This window comes from Oncorhynchus mykiss, chromosome 3, assembly GCF_057628025.1.
Source record: "Oncorhynchus mykiss isolate SJ-2025 chromosome 3, ASM5762802v1, whole genome shotgun sequence".
NCBI classification, from domain to species: Eukaryota; Metazoa; Chordata; class Actinopteri; order Salmoniformes; family Salmonidae; genus Oncorhynchus; species Oncorhynchus mykiss.
In genome coordinates, this window is record NC_143024.1 from 5,885,323 (window position 1) to 5,898,009 (window position 12,687).

The 12,687-nt window shown below is 43.8% G+C and overlaps 1 protein-coding gene across 3 annotated transcripts; it reads left to right on the top strand.

Moving 5' to 3' along the window:
• The first annotated feature begins 1,293 nt into the window (after positions 1-1,293).
• LOC110518267 (C-X9-C motif containing 1) lies at positions 1,294-12,298 on the top strand. Of its 3 annotated transcripts, none has more exons than XM_036934927.2 (4): positions 1,294-1,429; positions 2,046-2,138; positions 11,020-11,110; positions 11,328-12,298. In XM_036934927.2, exons 1-4 carry the CDS (start codon positions 1,411-1,413, stop codon positions 11,446-11,448), a joined length of 324 nt encoding a protein of 107 aa, XP_036790822.2. In that variant the 5' UTR covers positions 1,294-1,410; the 3' UTR covers positions 11,449-12,298. The 3 variants fall into 3 exon arrangements, with proteins under 3 accessions (XP_036790822.2, XP_090075808.1, XP_090075812.1); XM_090219682.1 differs by having other exon boundaries at positions 1,312-1,429; positions 10,759-11,110; XM_090219686.1 differs by having other exon boundaries at positions 1,312-1,429; positions 10,933-11,110.
• The last annotated feature ends 389 nt before the right edge of the window (positions 12,299-12,687 follow it).

The following is a 12,687-nucleotide window of genomic DNA, read 5'->3' on the forward strand; positions in this document are numbered from 1 at the left end:
AAGGAGGGTCAACCAGTTATTAAATCCAACAGTTCACATACTTTTCCCCACCTGTGAATGTTTCCACGGTGTGTTCAATAAAGACGTGAAAACGTATAATTGTTTGTGTGTTATTAGTTAAAGCAGACTGTGTTTGTCTAGTGACCGAGATGAAGATCAATCCCAAAGGGTTCACATACTTTTCCTCGCCACAGTATATTTAGAATCGCAATAAATATCGTATCAGCACATAAGTACGGTGATAATATTGTATTGTGAGGGCCTTGGCACGCACGCACACACACACACACACACACACACACACACACACACACACACACACACACACAGATGTTTACATCTGAACCTACAGCCTCTGCACACACACATGATCTCACCAACGTATTGCTCCACAACCAGGCTGCAAACAAACACAAACACACACACACACACCCACACCCCCCCCCCCCCCATCTACCAGTGGAGGTGACAGACTTGCTGTGGTCCCATTTTGCACCCAGCTCCTTGTCTCATGGTCGTCTCGAGAAAGAAAAAAAGCATCTGCACGTGATTTCTCTCTCTGGTGTTTTCTTTTGATGGAAGAAGGGGGGGGGGGGGGGGGGGGGAGAAGAAAGAAACAACCAACTCTCTGCCACCCCACCTTTCCTCTTCTAGTGGGCAGAAAGGAGACGTGGTGTTTAATGTTAAGAGGACTGTGTGAGAGCTGACGGAAAAAAAAACAGACAGACTGACTGACAGACAGACAGACAGACGGACGGGCGCTCTGCTTCTGTTGTTGTTGTGGTGGTCCAGGTGTGACGTCCATTACATTTCAGACCTGTCGTAGATACGCCAGACACCCATACACAAACACCCGTGGGCCTCACATGACTGCCAGTCTAGAGTCTACAATGGGCCTACACTTCACAGGTGTGACTGTGGTCAGCATCCAGCATGTGTGTGGCACAGCGGCTGTGAAGGAGACACTCCAGCACCACCTTGAATGCAGCTGTGGTCAAACGCTGAGGTACTTCGAGGTGAATGTTGTTATTTCTATCTTATACCAAGTCGTTAACACCAAGTACTGGAGGATGAACGCCTGTTGGATATCAGGTGAGCTGCCACTGTCAACTCTTCATTTGTTGTTGAAGACAGTACATGGAGTTATTCACTTGGTAGATCCAGTCTCATTTAAAATGATAACGGAACCATTATTTAACTTGATAGTTATGCGTGATGGACAATGTAATACACGTTTTTAAGTTGTACACGCTTCCAAACAAGCCCTTTGTAGTTTAGAGCTGTGGAGAATTGTGGGCATTGTAGTTCGTTCCACAGTTGAGTGACGCACCCGGAAGTAACGTGGTAAAGAAGAGAGGTCACTTTGCTTCTGTTTTGTAATGTTTTGATTTAGCAACACTGCTGATAATTATGGAAGCAACCAAAGCAGGTATTGTATAGACAATATGTTGAGTATCATTTTCCTATGTCGCTTTTACGGCATCGGTATAGTTGTAAAGCATCTGTAGAAAAGTGTGTGGTCATACGCACATCTTTAAAAACATAACGTTAGGTTCTGGGCTAACAACGTCTAGTGAACAACAAGAAGGCCCCGCCGCACACTGTCAAAGCTCCCAATTCACCGACAACGTTTCCATCCCGACCCGGATCTTCGTCGAATCGAAACGTCGTCGGTAAAGCGGTGGATTTGGGAGCTTTAACGGTGTGCGGCGGGGCCTTCTTGTTGTTATCATGGTAAGCAAGTGTCGTAGCCGATTCAACTTGAACTTATAACTGAGTTTTATTCATCTACAAGTCACGTAGCTGTCATTTTGGATATTTAGAGAGCTATCTACGTCGACCTCTTTAAATTGTTTTCTGACATACTCACTAATTGTTTTAGCTATTATACTTCTAATCTTCGACGTTCATTGTTTGCGTCCTCAGAAACGTCTGGGTGAGCTAGATGTTGTTAACTAGCTGTTTAGCTAGTTAGTTTGATGGATATGCTAGCCCTGGTACAGCAGGGTAGCTATGACTGATGTGTGTGTGTGTGTGTGTTCCAGAGGAGCCTTTCCTGAGGCATGTGGAGACAGATGTACTCATCCCCAAGATGGTGAGGGAGAAAGCCAAGGAGCTCTGTGCTGAAAAGGTTACAGGTGAATATCTGAGATTTAATAAAAACTTGTGTTAGCTAACCTGAACAAATGCTTAGGCTTTAGGTCAGCGGGCTTACAGTCTTGTGGCACCCAGGCTATATGGGCTGGAACCCAAGATATATGGGCTGGAACCCAAGATATATGGGCTGGAACCCAGGCTATATGGGCTGGAACCCAAGATGGTCACAGAGATACAGTTGAAGTCAGAAGTTTGCATATACCTTAGACAAATGCATTCAAACTCCGTTTTTCATAATCCCTGACATTTTAATCCAAGTAAACATGTCCTGTTTTAGGTCAGTTAGGATCACCACTTTATTTTAAGAATGTGAGAAGTCAGAATAATATTCGAGAGAGTGATTTATTTCAGCTTTTATTTCTTTCATCACATTCCCAGTGGGTCAGAAGTTTACATACACTCAATTAGTATTTGGTAGCATTGCCTTTACATTGTTTAACTTGGGTCAAATGTTTCGGGTAGCCTTCCACAAGCTTCTCACAATAAATTGGGTGAATTTTGGCCCATTCCTCCTGACAGAGCTGGTGTAACAGAGTCAGGTTTGTAGGCCTCCTTGCTCGCACATGCTTTTTCAGTTCTGCCCATAAATGTTCTATAGGATTGAGGTCAGGGCTTTGTTATGGCCCTCCAATACCTTGACTTTGTTGTCCTTAAGCCATTTTTTCACAGCTTTGGAAGTATGCTTGGAGTCATTGTCCATCTGGAAGACCCATTTGCGACCAAGCTTTAACTTCCTGACTGATGTCTTGAGATGTTGCTTCAATATATCCACATAATTTTCCTCCCTCATGACACCATCTATTTTGTGAAGTGCACTAGTCCCTCCTGCAGCAAAGCACCCCCACAACATGATGCTGCCACCCCCGTGCTTCACGGTTGGGATGGTGTTCTGCACGGTTGGGATGGTGTTCCTCTGCTTGCAAGCCTCCCCCTTTTTCCTCCAAACATAATGATGGTTGTTATGGCCAAACAGTTCTATTTTTGTTTCATCAGACCAGAGGACATTTCTCAAAAAAGTATGATCTTTGTCCCCATGTGCAGTTGCAAACCGTAGTGTGGCTTTTTTATGGCTGTTTTGGAGCAGTGGCTTCTTCCTTGCTGAGCGGCCTTTCAGGTTATGTCGATATAGGACTCGTTTTACTGTGGATATAGATACTTTTGTACCTGTTTCCTCCAGCATCTTCACAAGGTCCTTTGCTGTTGTTCTGGGATTGATTTGTACTTTTCACACAAAGTACGTTCATTTCTAGGAGACAGAACGCGTCTCCTTCCTGAGCGGTATGACGGCTGCATGGCCCCATGGTGTTTATACTTGCGTACTATTGTTTGTACAGATGAACGTGGTACCTTCAGGCGTTTGGAATTTGCTCCCAAGGATGAACCAGACTTGTGGAGGTCTAAAAATACATTTCTGGGGTCTTGGCTGATTTCTTTAGATTTTCCCATGATGTCAAGCAAAGAGGCACTGAGTTTGAAGGTAGGCCTTGAAATACATCCACAGGTACACCTCCAATTGACTCAAATGATGTCAATTAGCCTATCAGAAGCTTCTAAAGCTATGACATAATTTTCTGGAATTTTCCAAGCTGTTTAAAGGCAAGGTCAACTTAGTGTATGTAAACTGCTGACCCACTGGAATTGTGATACAGTGAAATAATTTGTCTGTAAACAATTGTTGGAAAGATTACTTGTGTCATGCACAAAGTAGATGTCCTAACCGACTTGCCAAAACTATACTTTGTTAACAAGAAACTTGTGGAGTGGTTGAAAAACGAGGTTTAATGACTCCAACCTAAGTGTCTGTAAACTTCTGACTTCAACTGTACATCCAAAGTTCACCTCCGCTGTTTACACACATTGTCGGGTTGCTGAGGTCTCTACCTTCCCAGTTACAAGCTCAAGCAAAGGCCCTATTAATGCCCTGAGCCAAGACAGAGTATTAATGGACACCTCCCCTGTTGTGTGTATATTTGTGGTTTTTCTGTTGCGTTCATCTGGCTGTCATGCCCGGTCTGAAAACCAGTCAGATGACCTGATGAAGGGGGGAAAAAAAGACAGTCAAGGCATTTTCTATCTCGACCAAACCTGATATGGTGGTTAAATATGAATATTCCTCTTGATACCACTTCCTCTTTTCTGTCCCCAACGCCTTTTTAAAAAAAAAAAATAGCAGTGTTAATGGTGCCTTTTATTATAAGGAGTAGAGGCTGCTGATGTGATTGTGTTATAGCTCAACACGTCGGGCCTAACAGAAACATGTTCTCCTTTTCTTTTTACAGGAAGATACTTGAAACAGACTGCGGTTATAAATGTTTTTGTTAACATCTCCAAATTCACTTTATGCTGCCGGCATCCACATGGTTATTTATTTTTAACCATACGGAGTCTCTGGGGGGGGGGGTCGCTGCTGTAATGTTGTTGCAGGGCATTTCCACGGCAACGGAGAGATGCTGAGACTCCAAATTCTTTTTTATATATTTTTTTCACTTTAAAAAAATCTATGTCAAACAAAAGAACAATGATTGAAAAGTTAAACAAACCATTACAACTCGATGCATAAAGACTTTTTAACAATTTCCACCATTTTTTTTTCTCTTCTTCACAAAAACACATTTTCTTGAGGAACAGTGCATGGCACCAGCAGCACAAACCGTCTGTTCAAGTAAATGTGTTTTTTTGTTGTTGTAAAAATGTTCTTTTGAAAATCGTTAAAAGTAATCGTGCATAGAGTTGTATTGTTTTTTTTTTTTTTAAAGTTAGCAATCATTGTTTTTTTGTTTGGCGTCCATTTTAAAAGTGAAAACGGCTCTGCATCATTCTGTTACTGTGGGATTGCCCAACAGCAACTCTTGGTGCTGCATAGGTGCTTCGATTGTGGTTAGGCCTAAAGTCTGTCCTCTTCATCCTCTGAGGCGACACGCCTGCTGCTGCTCGCCCAGAGAGACACAGCCCTCGAGGTGGCAGGGCTGTGGAAATCCCCTTCTGGTCTCCTCTCTGCCCCCTCCTTTTCACACCTCCGCCCCAGCTGCTGTATTGCCTGCATACCACTCTATTTGTATTACTGATGCCTGCAGTGGCTGTTTGCTCTGGTTCTGCCCTGGTTCTGACCTGGTTCTTCCCTGGTTCTGCCCTGGTTCTGACCTGGCTCTGCCCTGGTTCTGACCTGGTTCTGACACGTGTGTCCTTACTCCTCAGTACTGCACTGATTAGATCAGCTACTTCAGAACAGTCATACGTGTCCTCAGTACTGCACTGATTAGATCAGCACCTTCAGAACAGTCACACGTGTCCTCTGTACTGCACTGATTAGATCAGTTACTTCAGAACAGTCACACGTGTCCTCAGTACTGCACTGATTAGATCAGCTACTTCAGAACAGTCACACGTGTCCTCAGTACTGCACTGATTAGATCAGCTACTTCAGAACAGTCACACGTGTCCTCAGTACTGCACTGATTAGATCAGCTACTTCAGAACAGTCACACGTGTCCTCAGTACTGCACTGATTAGATCAGCTACTTCAGAACAGTCACATGTGTCCTCAGTACTGCACTGATTAGATCAGCTACTTCAGAACAGTCACACGTGTCCTCAGTACTGCACTGATTAGATCAGCTACTTTAGAACAGTCACACGTGTCCTCAGTACTGCACTGATTAGATCAGCTACTTCAGAACAGTCACATGTGTCCTCAGTACTGCACTGATTAGATCAGCTACTTCAGAACAGTCACACGTGTCCTCAGTACTGCACTGATTAGATCAGCTACTTCAGAACAGTCACATGTGTCCTCAGTACTGCACTGATTAGATCAGCTACTTCAGAACAGTCACACGTGTCCTCAGTACTGCACTGATGAGATCAGCTACTTCAGAACAGTCAGCTCTCCGTATCTCATCACATACAGTGGGGAGAACAAGTATTTGAAACACTGCCGATTTTGCAGGTTTTCCTACTTACAAAGCATGTAGAGGTCTGTAATTTTTTATCATAGGTACACTTCAACTGTGAGAGACGGAATCTAAAACAGAGTAGGAATGGGAGAAGGTCATGTGGTCTGATGAGACAAAAATAGAGCTTTTTGGTCTAAACTCCACTCGCCGTGTTTGGAGGAAGAAGAAGGATGAGTACAACCCCAAGAACACCATCCCAACCGTGAAGCATGGAGGTGGAAACATCATTCTTTGGGGATGCTTTTCTGCAAAGGGGACAGGACAACTGCACCATATTGAGGGGAGGATGGATGGGGCCATGTATCGTGAGATCTTGGCCAACAACCTCCTTCCCTCAGTAAGAGCATTGAAGATGGGTCGTGGCTGGGTCTTCCAGCATGACAACGACCCGAAACACACAGCCAGGGCAACTAAGGAGTGGCTCCGTAAGAAGCATCTCAAGGTCCTGGAGTGGCCTAGCCAGTCTCCAGACCTGAACCAATAGAAAATCTTTGGAGGGAACTAAAAGTCCGTATTGCCCAGCGACAGCCCCGAAACCTGAAGGATCTGGAGAAGGTCTGTATGGAGGAGTGGGCCAAAATCCCTGCTGCAGTGTGTGCAAACCTGGTCAAGAACTACAGGAAACGTATGAACTCTGTAATTGCAAACAAAGGTTTCTGTACCAAATATTAAGTTCTGCTTTTCTGAAATATCAAATACTTATGTCATGCAATAAAATGCAAATTAATTACTTAAAATTAGTGTGATTTTCTGGATTTTTGTTTTAGATTCCGTCTCTCACAGTTGAAGTGTACCTATGATAAAAATTACAGACCTCTACATGCTTTGTAAGTAGGAAAACCTGCAACATCGGCAGTGTATCAAATACTTGTTCACCCCACTGTATATGATTATGTAGAGGTGATTGATGTCAGTTTTGTCTGGGGACTCGGATTAGGAGATTATAATTTTAGTGGAGGGGGGGGGGGGGGTTGTGATAATCCCTCACTACTTCATACCTCCTCCTCCCGAAGTCCTCTTCCTCTCACTACCACGTAGTCTCTAGTGGAGACCACTGGATAATGTGCTCGTCCCACATGGTACCCTATTCCCTAATGGGCCTTGGTCAAAAGTAGTGCACTATATAGCCAATAGGGTGTCAGTTGGGAGACTGCCTCTGAGATCACTGTCACTATGGTCCTTTCTGTCACTGTGTTGGGTGACTGCTGATGTGTGATGGGATACCCCCCCAGTACAGTCCTCTGAGATCACAGTCACTGTGTTGGGTGACTGCTGATGTGTGATGGGATACCCCCCCAGTACAGTCCTCTGAGATCACAGTCACTGTGTTGGGTGACTGCTGATGTGTGATGGGATACCCCCCAGTACAGTCCTCTGAGATCACAGTCACTGTGTTGGGTGACTGCTGATGTGTGATGGGATACCCCCCCCAGTACAGTCCTCTGTGTTTCTGTTCTGCTGATTTACATTAGTCACACTGTTCTGCCTCGTCAAATTGCTTCTGCAGGTTTTCCTGCGTTGGGATGAAAGCAAGTCGTGGTGATAATCACGCTGATCAGAACAGGGAGATTATCATGATGGGTTTGCATCCCAAATGCTACCCTATTCTCTATACAGTGTACTGCTGTTGAGCAGGGCTCTGGTCTAAAAGGTTGTGCACTTCGTAGGGGTTAGGATACATTGTCATTTTGGGATGCGTTCCATTGTTGTTTATGAGACGCTGGGGGGGGGGGGGGGGGGGGACGAGGCTAATTAAAGTCTGGCTAACAGCATGAAGAGACGAGGCCAGGACCCTTCAGCACCTCTTTAACACCACCAACACAATGGCACCTTTTCATCCACAACACCTTGATATCAGTTAGAAAGGATTGACAGGGAATATCTTGGTGTTTTTAGAAAATCTCTGTAGTCTAATGGCCAACTCCACCTCTGTATGATTCACTTTGCACTCAGCTGTTTGTCAGGGTCTCAACTGCTTTTTGGCGAACATCGTGTATTTTTTTAATGAAATGATTAGAAAAGGAGAGTCTTTGTTAAGTCGAACATCTCAGCCCTAAATGTGTCTTCTACGGTCAAACTAAAAGAGACACACCGAGCTCTGTACGTCATTCAGAGTAACTATAGACCTGGTTGGTTTACAGAGTTCTGTACGTCATTCAGAGTAACTATAGACCTGGTTGGTTTACAGAGTTCTGTACGTCATTCAGAGTAACTATAGACCTGGTTGGTTTACAGAGTTCTGTACGTCATTCAGAGTAACTATAGACCTGGTTGGTTTACAGAGTTCTGTACGTCATTCAGAGTAACTATAGACCTGGTTGGTTTACAGAGTTCTGTACGTCATTCAGAGTAACTATAGACCTGGTTGGTTTACAGAGTTCTGTACGTCATTCATAGTAACTATAGACCTGGTTGGTTTACAGAGTTCTGTACGTCATTCAGAGTAACTATAGACCTGGTTGGTTTACAGAGTTCTGTACGTCATTCAGAGTAACTATAGACCTGGTTGGTTTACAGAGTTCTGTACGTCATTCAGAGTAACTATAGACCTTGTTGGTTTACAGAGTTCTGTACGTCATTCATAGTAACTATAGACCTGGTTGGTTTACAGAGTTCTGTACGTTATTCATAGTAACTATAGACCTCGTTGGTTTACAGAGTTCTGTACATCATTCATAGTAACTATAGACCTTGTTGGTTTACAGAGTTCTGTACGTCATTCATAGTAACTATAGACCTGGTTGGTTTACAGAGTTCTGTACGTCATTCAGCGTAACTATAGATCATTAGTGTTGAGCGATTTTAACAGCCATTTCCTATTTCTTCCGGTTATTAAACAACTACTTGACCGATGTCGGTTCAATTACTTGAATTCCATTTAGTTCGTTTTTTTTTGGGAGCCCAAATAATTCATGAAAGAAATCAGACTAAAGACCGTACAGTATGGGGAGCACATAGCGCTAGATGGCCTGGCTGGCTGCTAATGCCTGAGCAGAGATCAGATGATTTTACTTTAAAGAATGTAAAAGAACAGTTATCAAATAAAAACTAAGTAAAATACGCAACTGAAATATTGTAATTTCCTGTTCTATTGATGTCGACCCAACGTGGGCCTGACAGAGACAGACAATATCATATTTTAGAGGTTTTGGAAGTTGAATGTTTACTATTTTCACTAAATCATTGTGACATTATTTCATAATACGTTATCAAAACCCAAAACCGTGATGATTGTTTAAATAAAATGCAACCGAAACTGAACTAACCTCCAAAAAGCCCTATTGGCTCAGCACTATTCTATATGTAGGGCCTCTGTGTGAATAGAAAGCCCTATTGGCTCAGCACTATTCTATATGTATGGCCTCTCCTCTGTGTGAATAGAAACCCCTATTGGCTCAGCACTATTCTATATGTAGGGCCTCTCCTCTGTGTGAATAGTTTATATTGCTGCTCTTTTCCATTCATATTAATAGCCAGATAGGCCTGGTCTGTGTGAGGGACAGTTATAATGGACCATGCCAGACAGATAGGCCTGGTCTGTGTGAGGGACCGTTATAATGGACCATGCCAGACAGATAGGCCTGGTCTGTGTGAGGGACAGTTATAATGGACCATGCCAGACAGATAGGCCTGGTTTGTGTGTGAGGGACCATTATAATGGACCATGTCAGACACCTAGGCCTGGTCTGTGTGAGGGACCGTTATAATGGACCATGCCAGACAGATAGGCCTGGTCTGTGTGAGGGACCGTTATAATGGACCATGCCAGACAGATAGGCCTGGTCTGTGTGAGGGACAGTTATAATGGACCATGCCAGACAGATAGGCCTGGTTTGTGTGTGAGGGACCGTTATAATGGACCATGCCAGACAGATAGGCCTGGTTTGTGTGTGAGGGACCGTAATAATGGACCATGCCAGACAGATAGGTCTGGTCTGTGTGAGGGACCGTTATAATGGACCATGCCAGACAGATAGTTACACTGGTGCCAATGTGGACAGAAACACCAACCACAAGTATGAATAGATATGATGGAGTCTCCTTTTTTTACCTCAGCCTGGTGGAAGAGGAGACACTGGGGCTGTGGTAAGATAAGAGGCCTGTCAGTACCCACTACATTGGTATCTACTCTGACCAGGCTTGTCACCGTGTGGCAGAGAGGCCTAGCAGAGACAGTATGGTTGGCTGTCCCCTCTCTCTCTCTCTCAGCCTGTGGCGACACTCAGATTGGCAGAGGGGGACAGATTTGAAAGAGACATGACCTGTTTAGACTGGGGCTCTTACCCTGGTTGCTTTTTAAAAGGCCCTTGTCTTAACGGTATCACAGCTTGGGAATCCAAACTGAATCACGCTGCGTTTTGCGATTGTTTTACTTTCACTAATTCAGTCTGGTTTTCGTGATTTAAGTTTGGATTTCAAGACTACTCTGATCCACTGGCTAAATATATGTCTCCTTCCATCTATCTGGTTTCAGGGTTCAACCACTGCTGTAAAGAGACTGGTTTCCTGATGGTGGTAATTTACTGGCTAAATCTGTCTCCTTCCATCCATCTGGTTTCAGGGTTCAACCACTGCTGTAAAGAGACTGGTTTCCTGATGGTGGTAATTTACTGGCTAAATCTGTCTCCTTCCATCCATCTGGTTTCAGCGTTCAACCACTGCTGTAAAGAGACTGGTTTCCTGATGGTGGTAATTTACTGGCTAAATCTGTCTCCTTCCATCCATCTGGTTTCAGGGTTCAACCACTGCTGTAAAGAGACTGGTTTCCTGATGGTGGTAATTTACTGGCTAAATCTGTCTCCTTCCATCCATCTGGTTTCAGCGTTCAACCACTGTTGTAAAGAGACTGGCTTCCTGATGGTGGTAATTTACTGGCTAAATCTGTCTCCTTCCATCCATCTGGTTTCAGCGTTCAACCACTGTTGTAAAGAGACTGGCTTCCTGATGGTGTTCAAGTGTCGGGATCAGAACGCTGCCCTGAAGGAGTGTCTGACCGTACAGTGAGTCAACTAACTGTTGTTCATACTGACTCAGTGTTCTAATGATAACAGTCTTCTGTTATATACTAAGCACTATTAACGTGCCACCTCTTATTCTACTCGCTCAGCATTTATATTAAATGATCTCTACTTAGAATCAGCTAAATGTTTTACTCTCTCTCAGCTACAGAGACTCAGTGCTCTAATGATAAGTCTTCTGTACACCACTCTCTCTCAGCTACAGAGACTCTGCGTTCTTCGAGGAGTGCAAGCAGGAGTACATCAAGGAGAAGCTGGAGTACCAGAGGACAGGGGTGGCGGCTAAGAACCGCTCACAAAAACTACCAACCAGCATGTAGGTTCCAAATTGACCCCTGACCCCTGAACATGTTGCTTCCACATGTCCAATCCTCTCAGATCTACGGGATTGGTTCGGTAGCAGGGGCTAGGGGTCACGGAGGGTGGCAGGGGGAGTGAGGGCTACTCACGGGGCATTACAGTGTGTGTATTGTACATCCGGTTGGGATGCTCATTGCCCCAACGGGAGGAACTAGATCAACGAAGGGGCAGGAGACAGGAGGTCATCCTAGGCCCTAAGTGACCTGTGTAACGACTACGAGGCAGATTGGCAAGGTGTGTCTAAAGGCCTCTCCGTTCACCTGTATGTAGGGAAAATAAATCTCTTACAGATACGTGTTCCTCAACAGAGTCTCTCTGGTTGATCTGATCTAACAGTCAGGATGGAAAAATCACACTGTTCCTCCTATTTCAGAATGATCCAATAAGGTTTTGTTGTTGTTGATGCTGTCTGTCTGCTCTGCAGTTATATTTATTTATGAAGAATTCTCTCTGTCAATGCTTTGGAAACGTTTTCATGTTGAGTTTGTTAGCAACCAATACTGTCCAAAGTGAGATTGATTCCAATGATATAAGACCTGTCCAAAGTACATGAATAATAGTCAAGGTGTTAATATCCTCCACTCTGAGAATGTTCCGGATGGTTCATAATTATACACAAGATTGATACTGCATAGAGGCTTTATCCCGTAATTAGGATTCACCGGTGAGTTGCCGTAACTACTGGTGTGATGACCGGTGAAGCATTATGGGTAGAGAGTTGTTGTAAAAAAAAGGTCTGATTTTTTTAATATAACATTTGACTTGACATTGTGTTAACGTACATATAAATAAAGACAAACAGATCTTCTAGCCTCTCGGTGTGTGTGTGTTGTGACTTCTGCTTTTTAAACCATACAGGTGTCACATCGAATAACTTCCAGGTTCACAATCACCCTTCTGTTTTTTAAACCATACAGGTGTCACATCGAATAACTTCCAGGTTCACAATCACCCTTCTGTTTTTTAAACCATACAGGTGTCACATCGAATAACTTCCAGGTTCACAATCACCCTTCTGTTTTTTAAACCATACAGGTGTCACATCGAATAACTTCCAGGTTCACAATCACCCTTCTGTTTTTTAAACCATACAGGTGTCACAACGAATAACTTCCAGGTTCACAATCACACTTTTTTTTTCTCAATGTCCCTTGAAATACCTATTTGAAGTCTTATTACCGAGTCACTTAGGCTTGTGA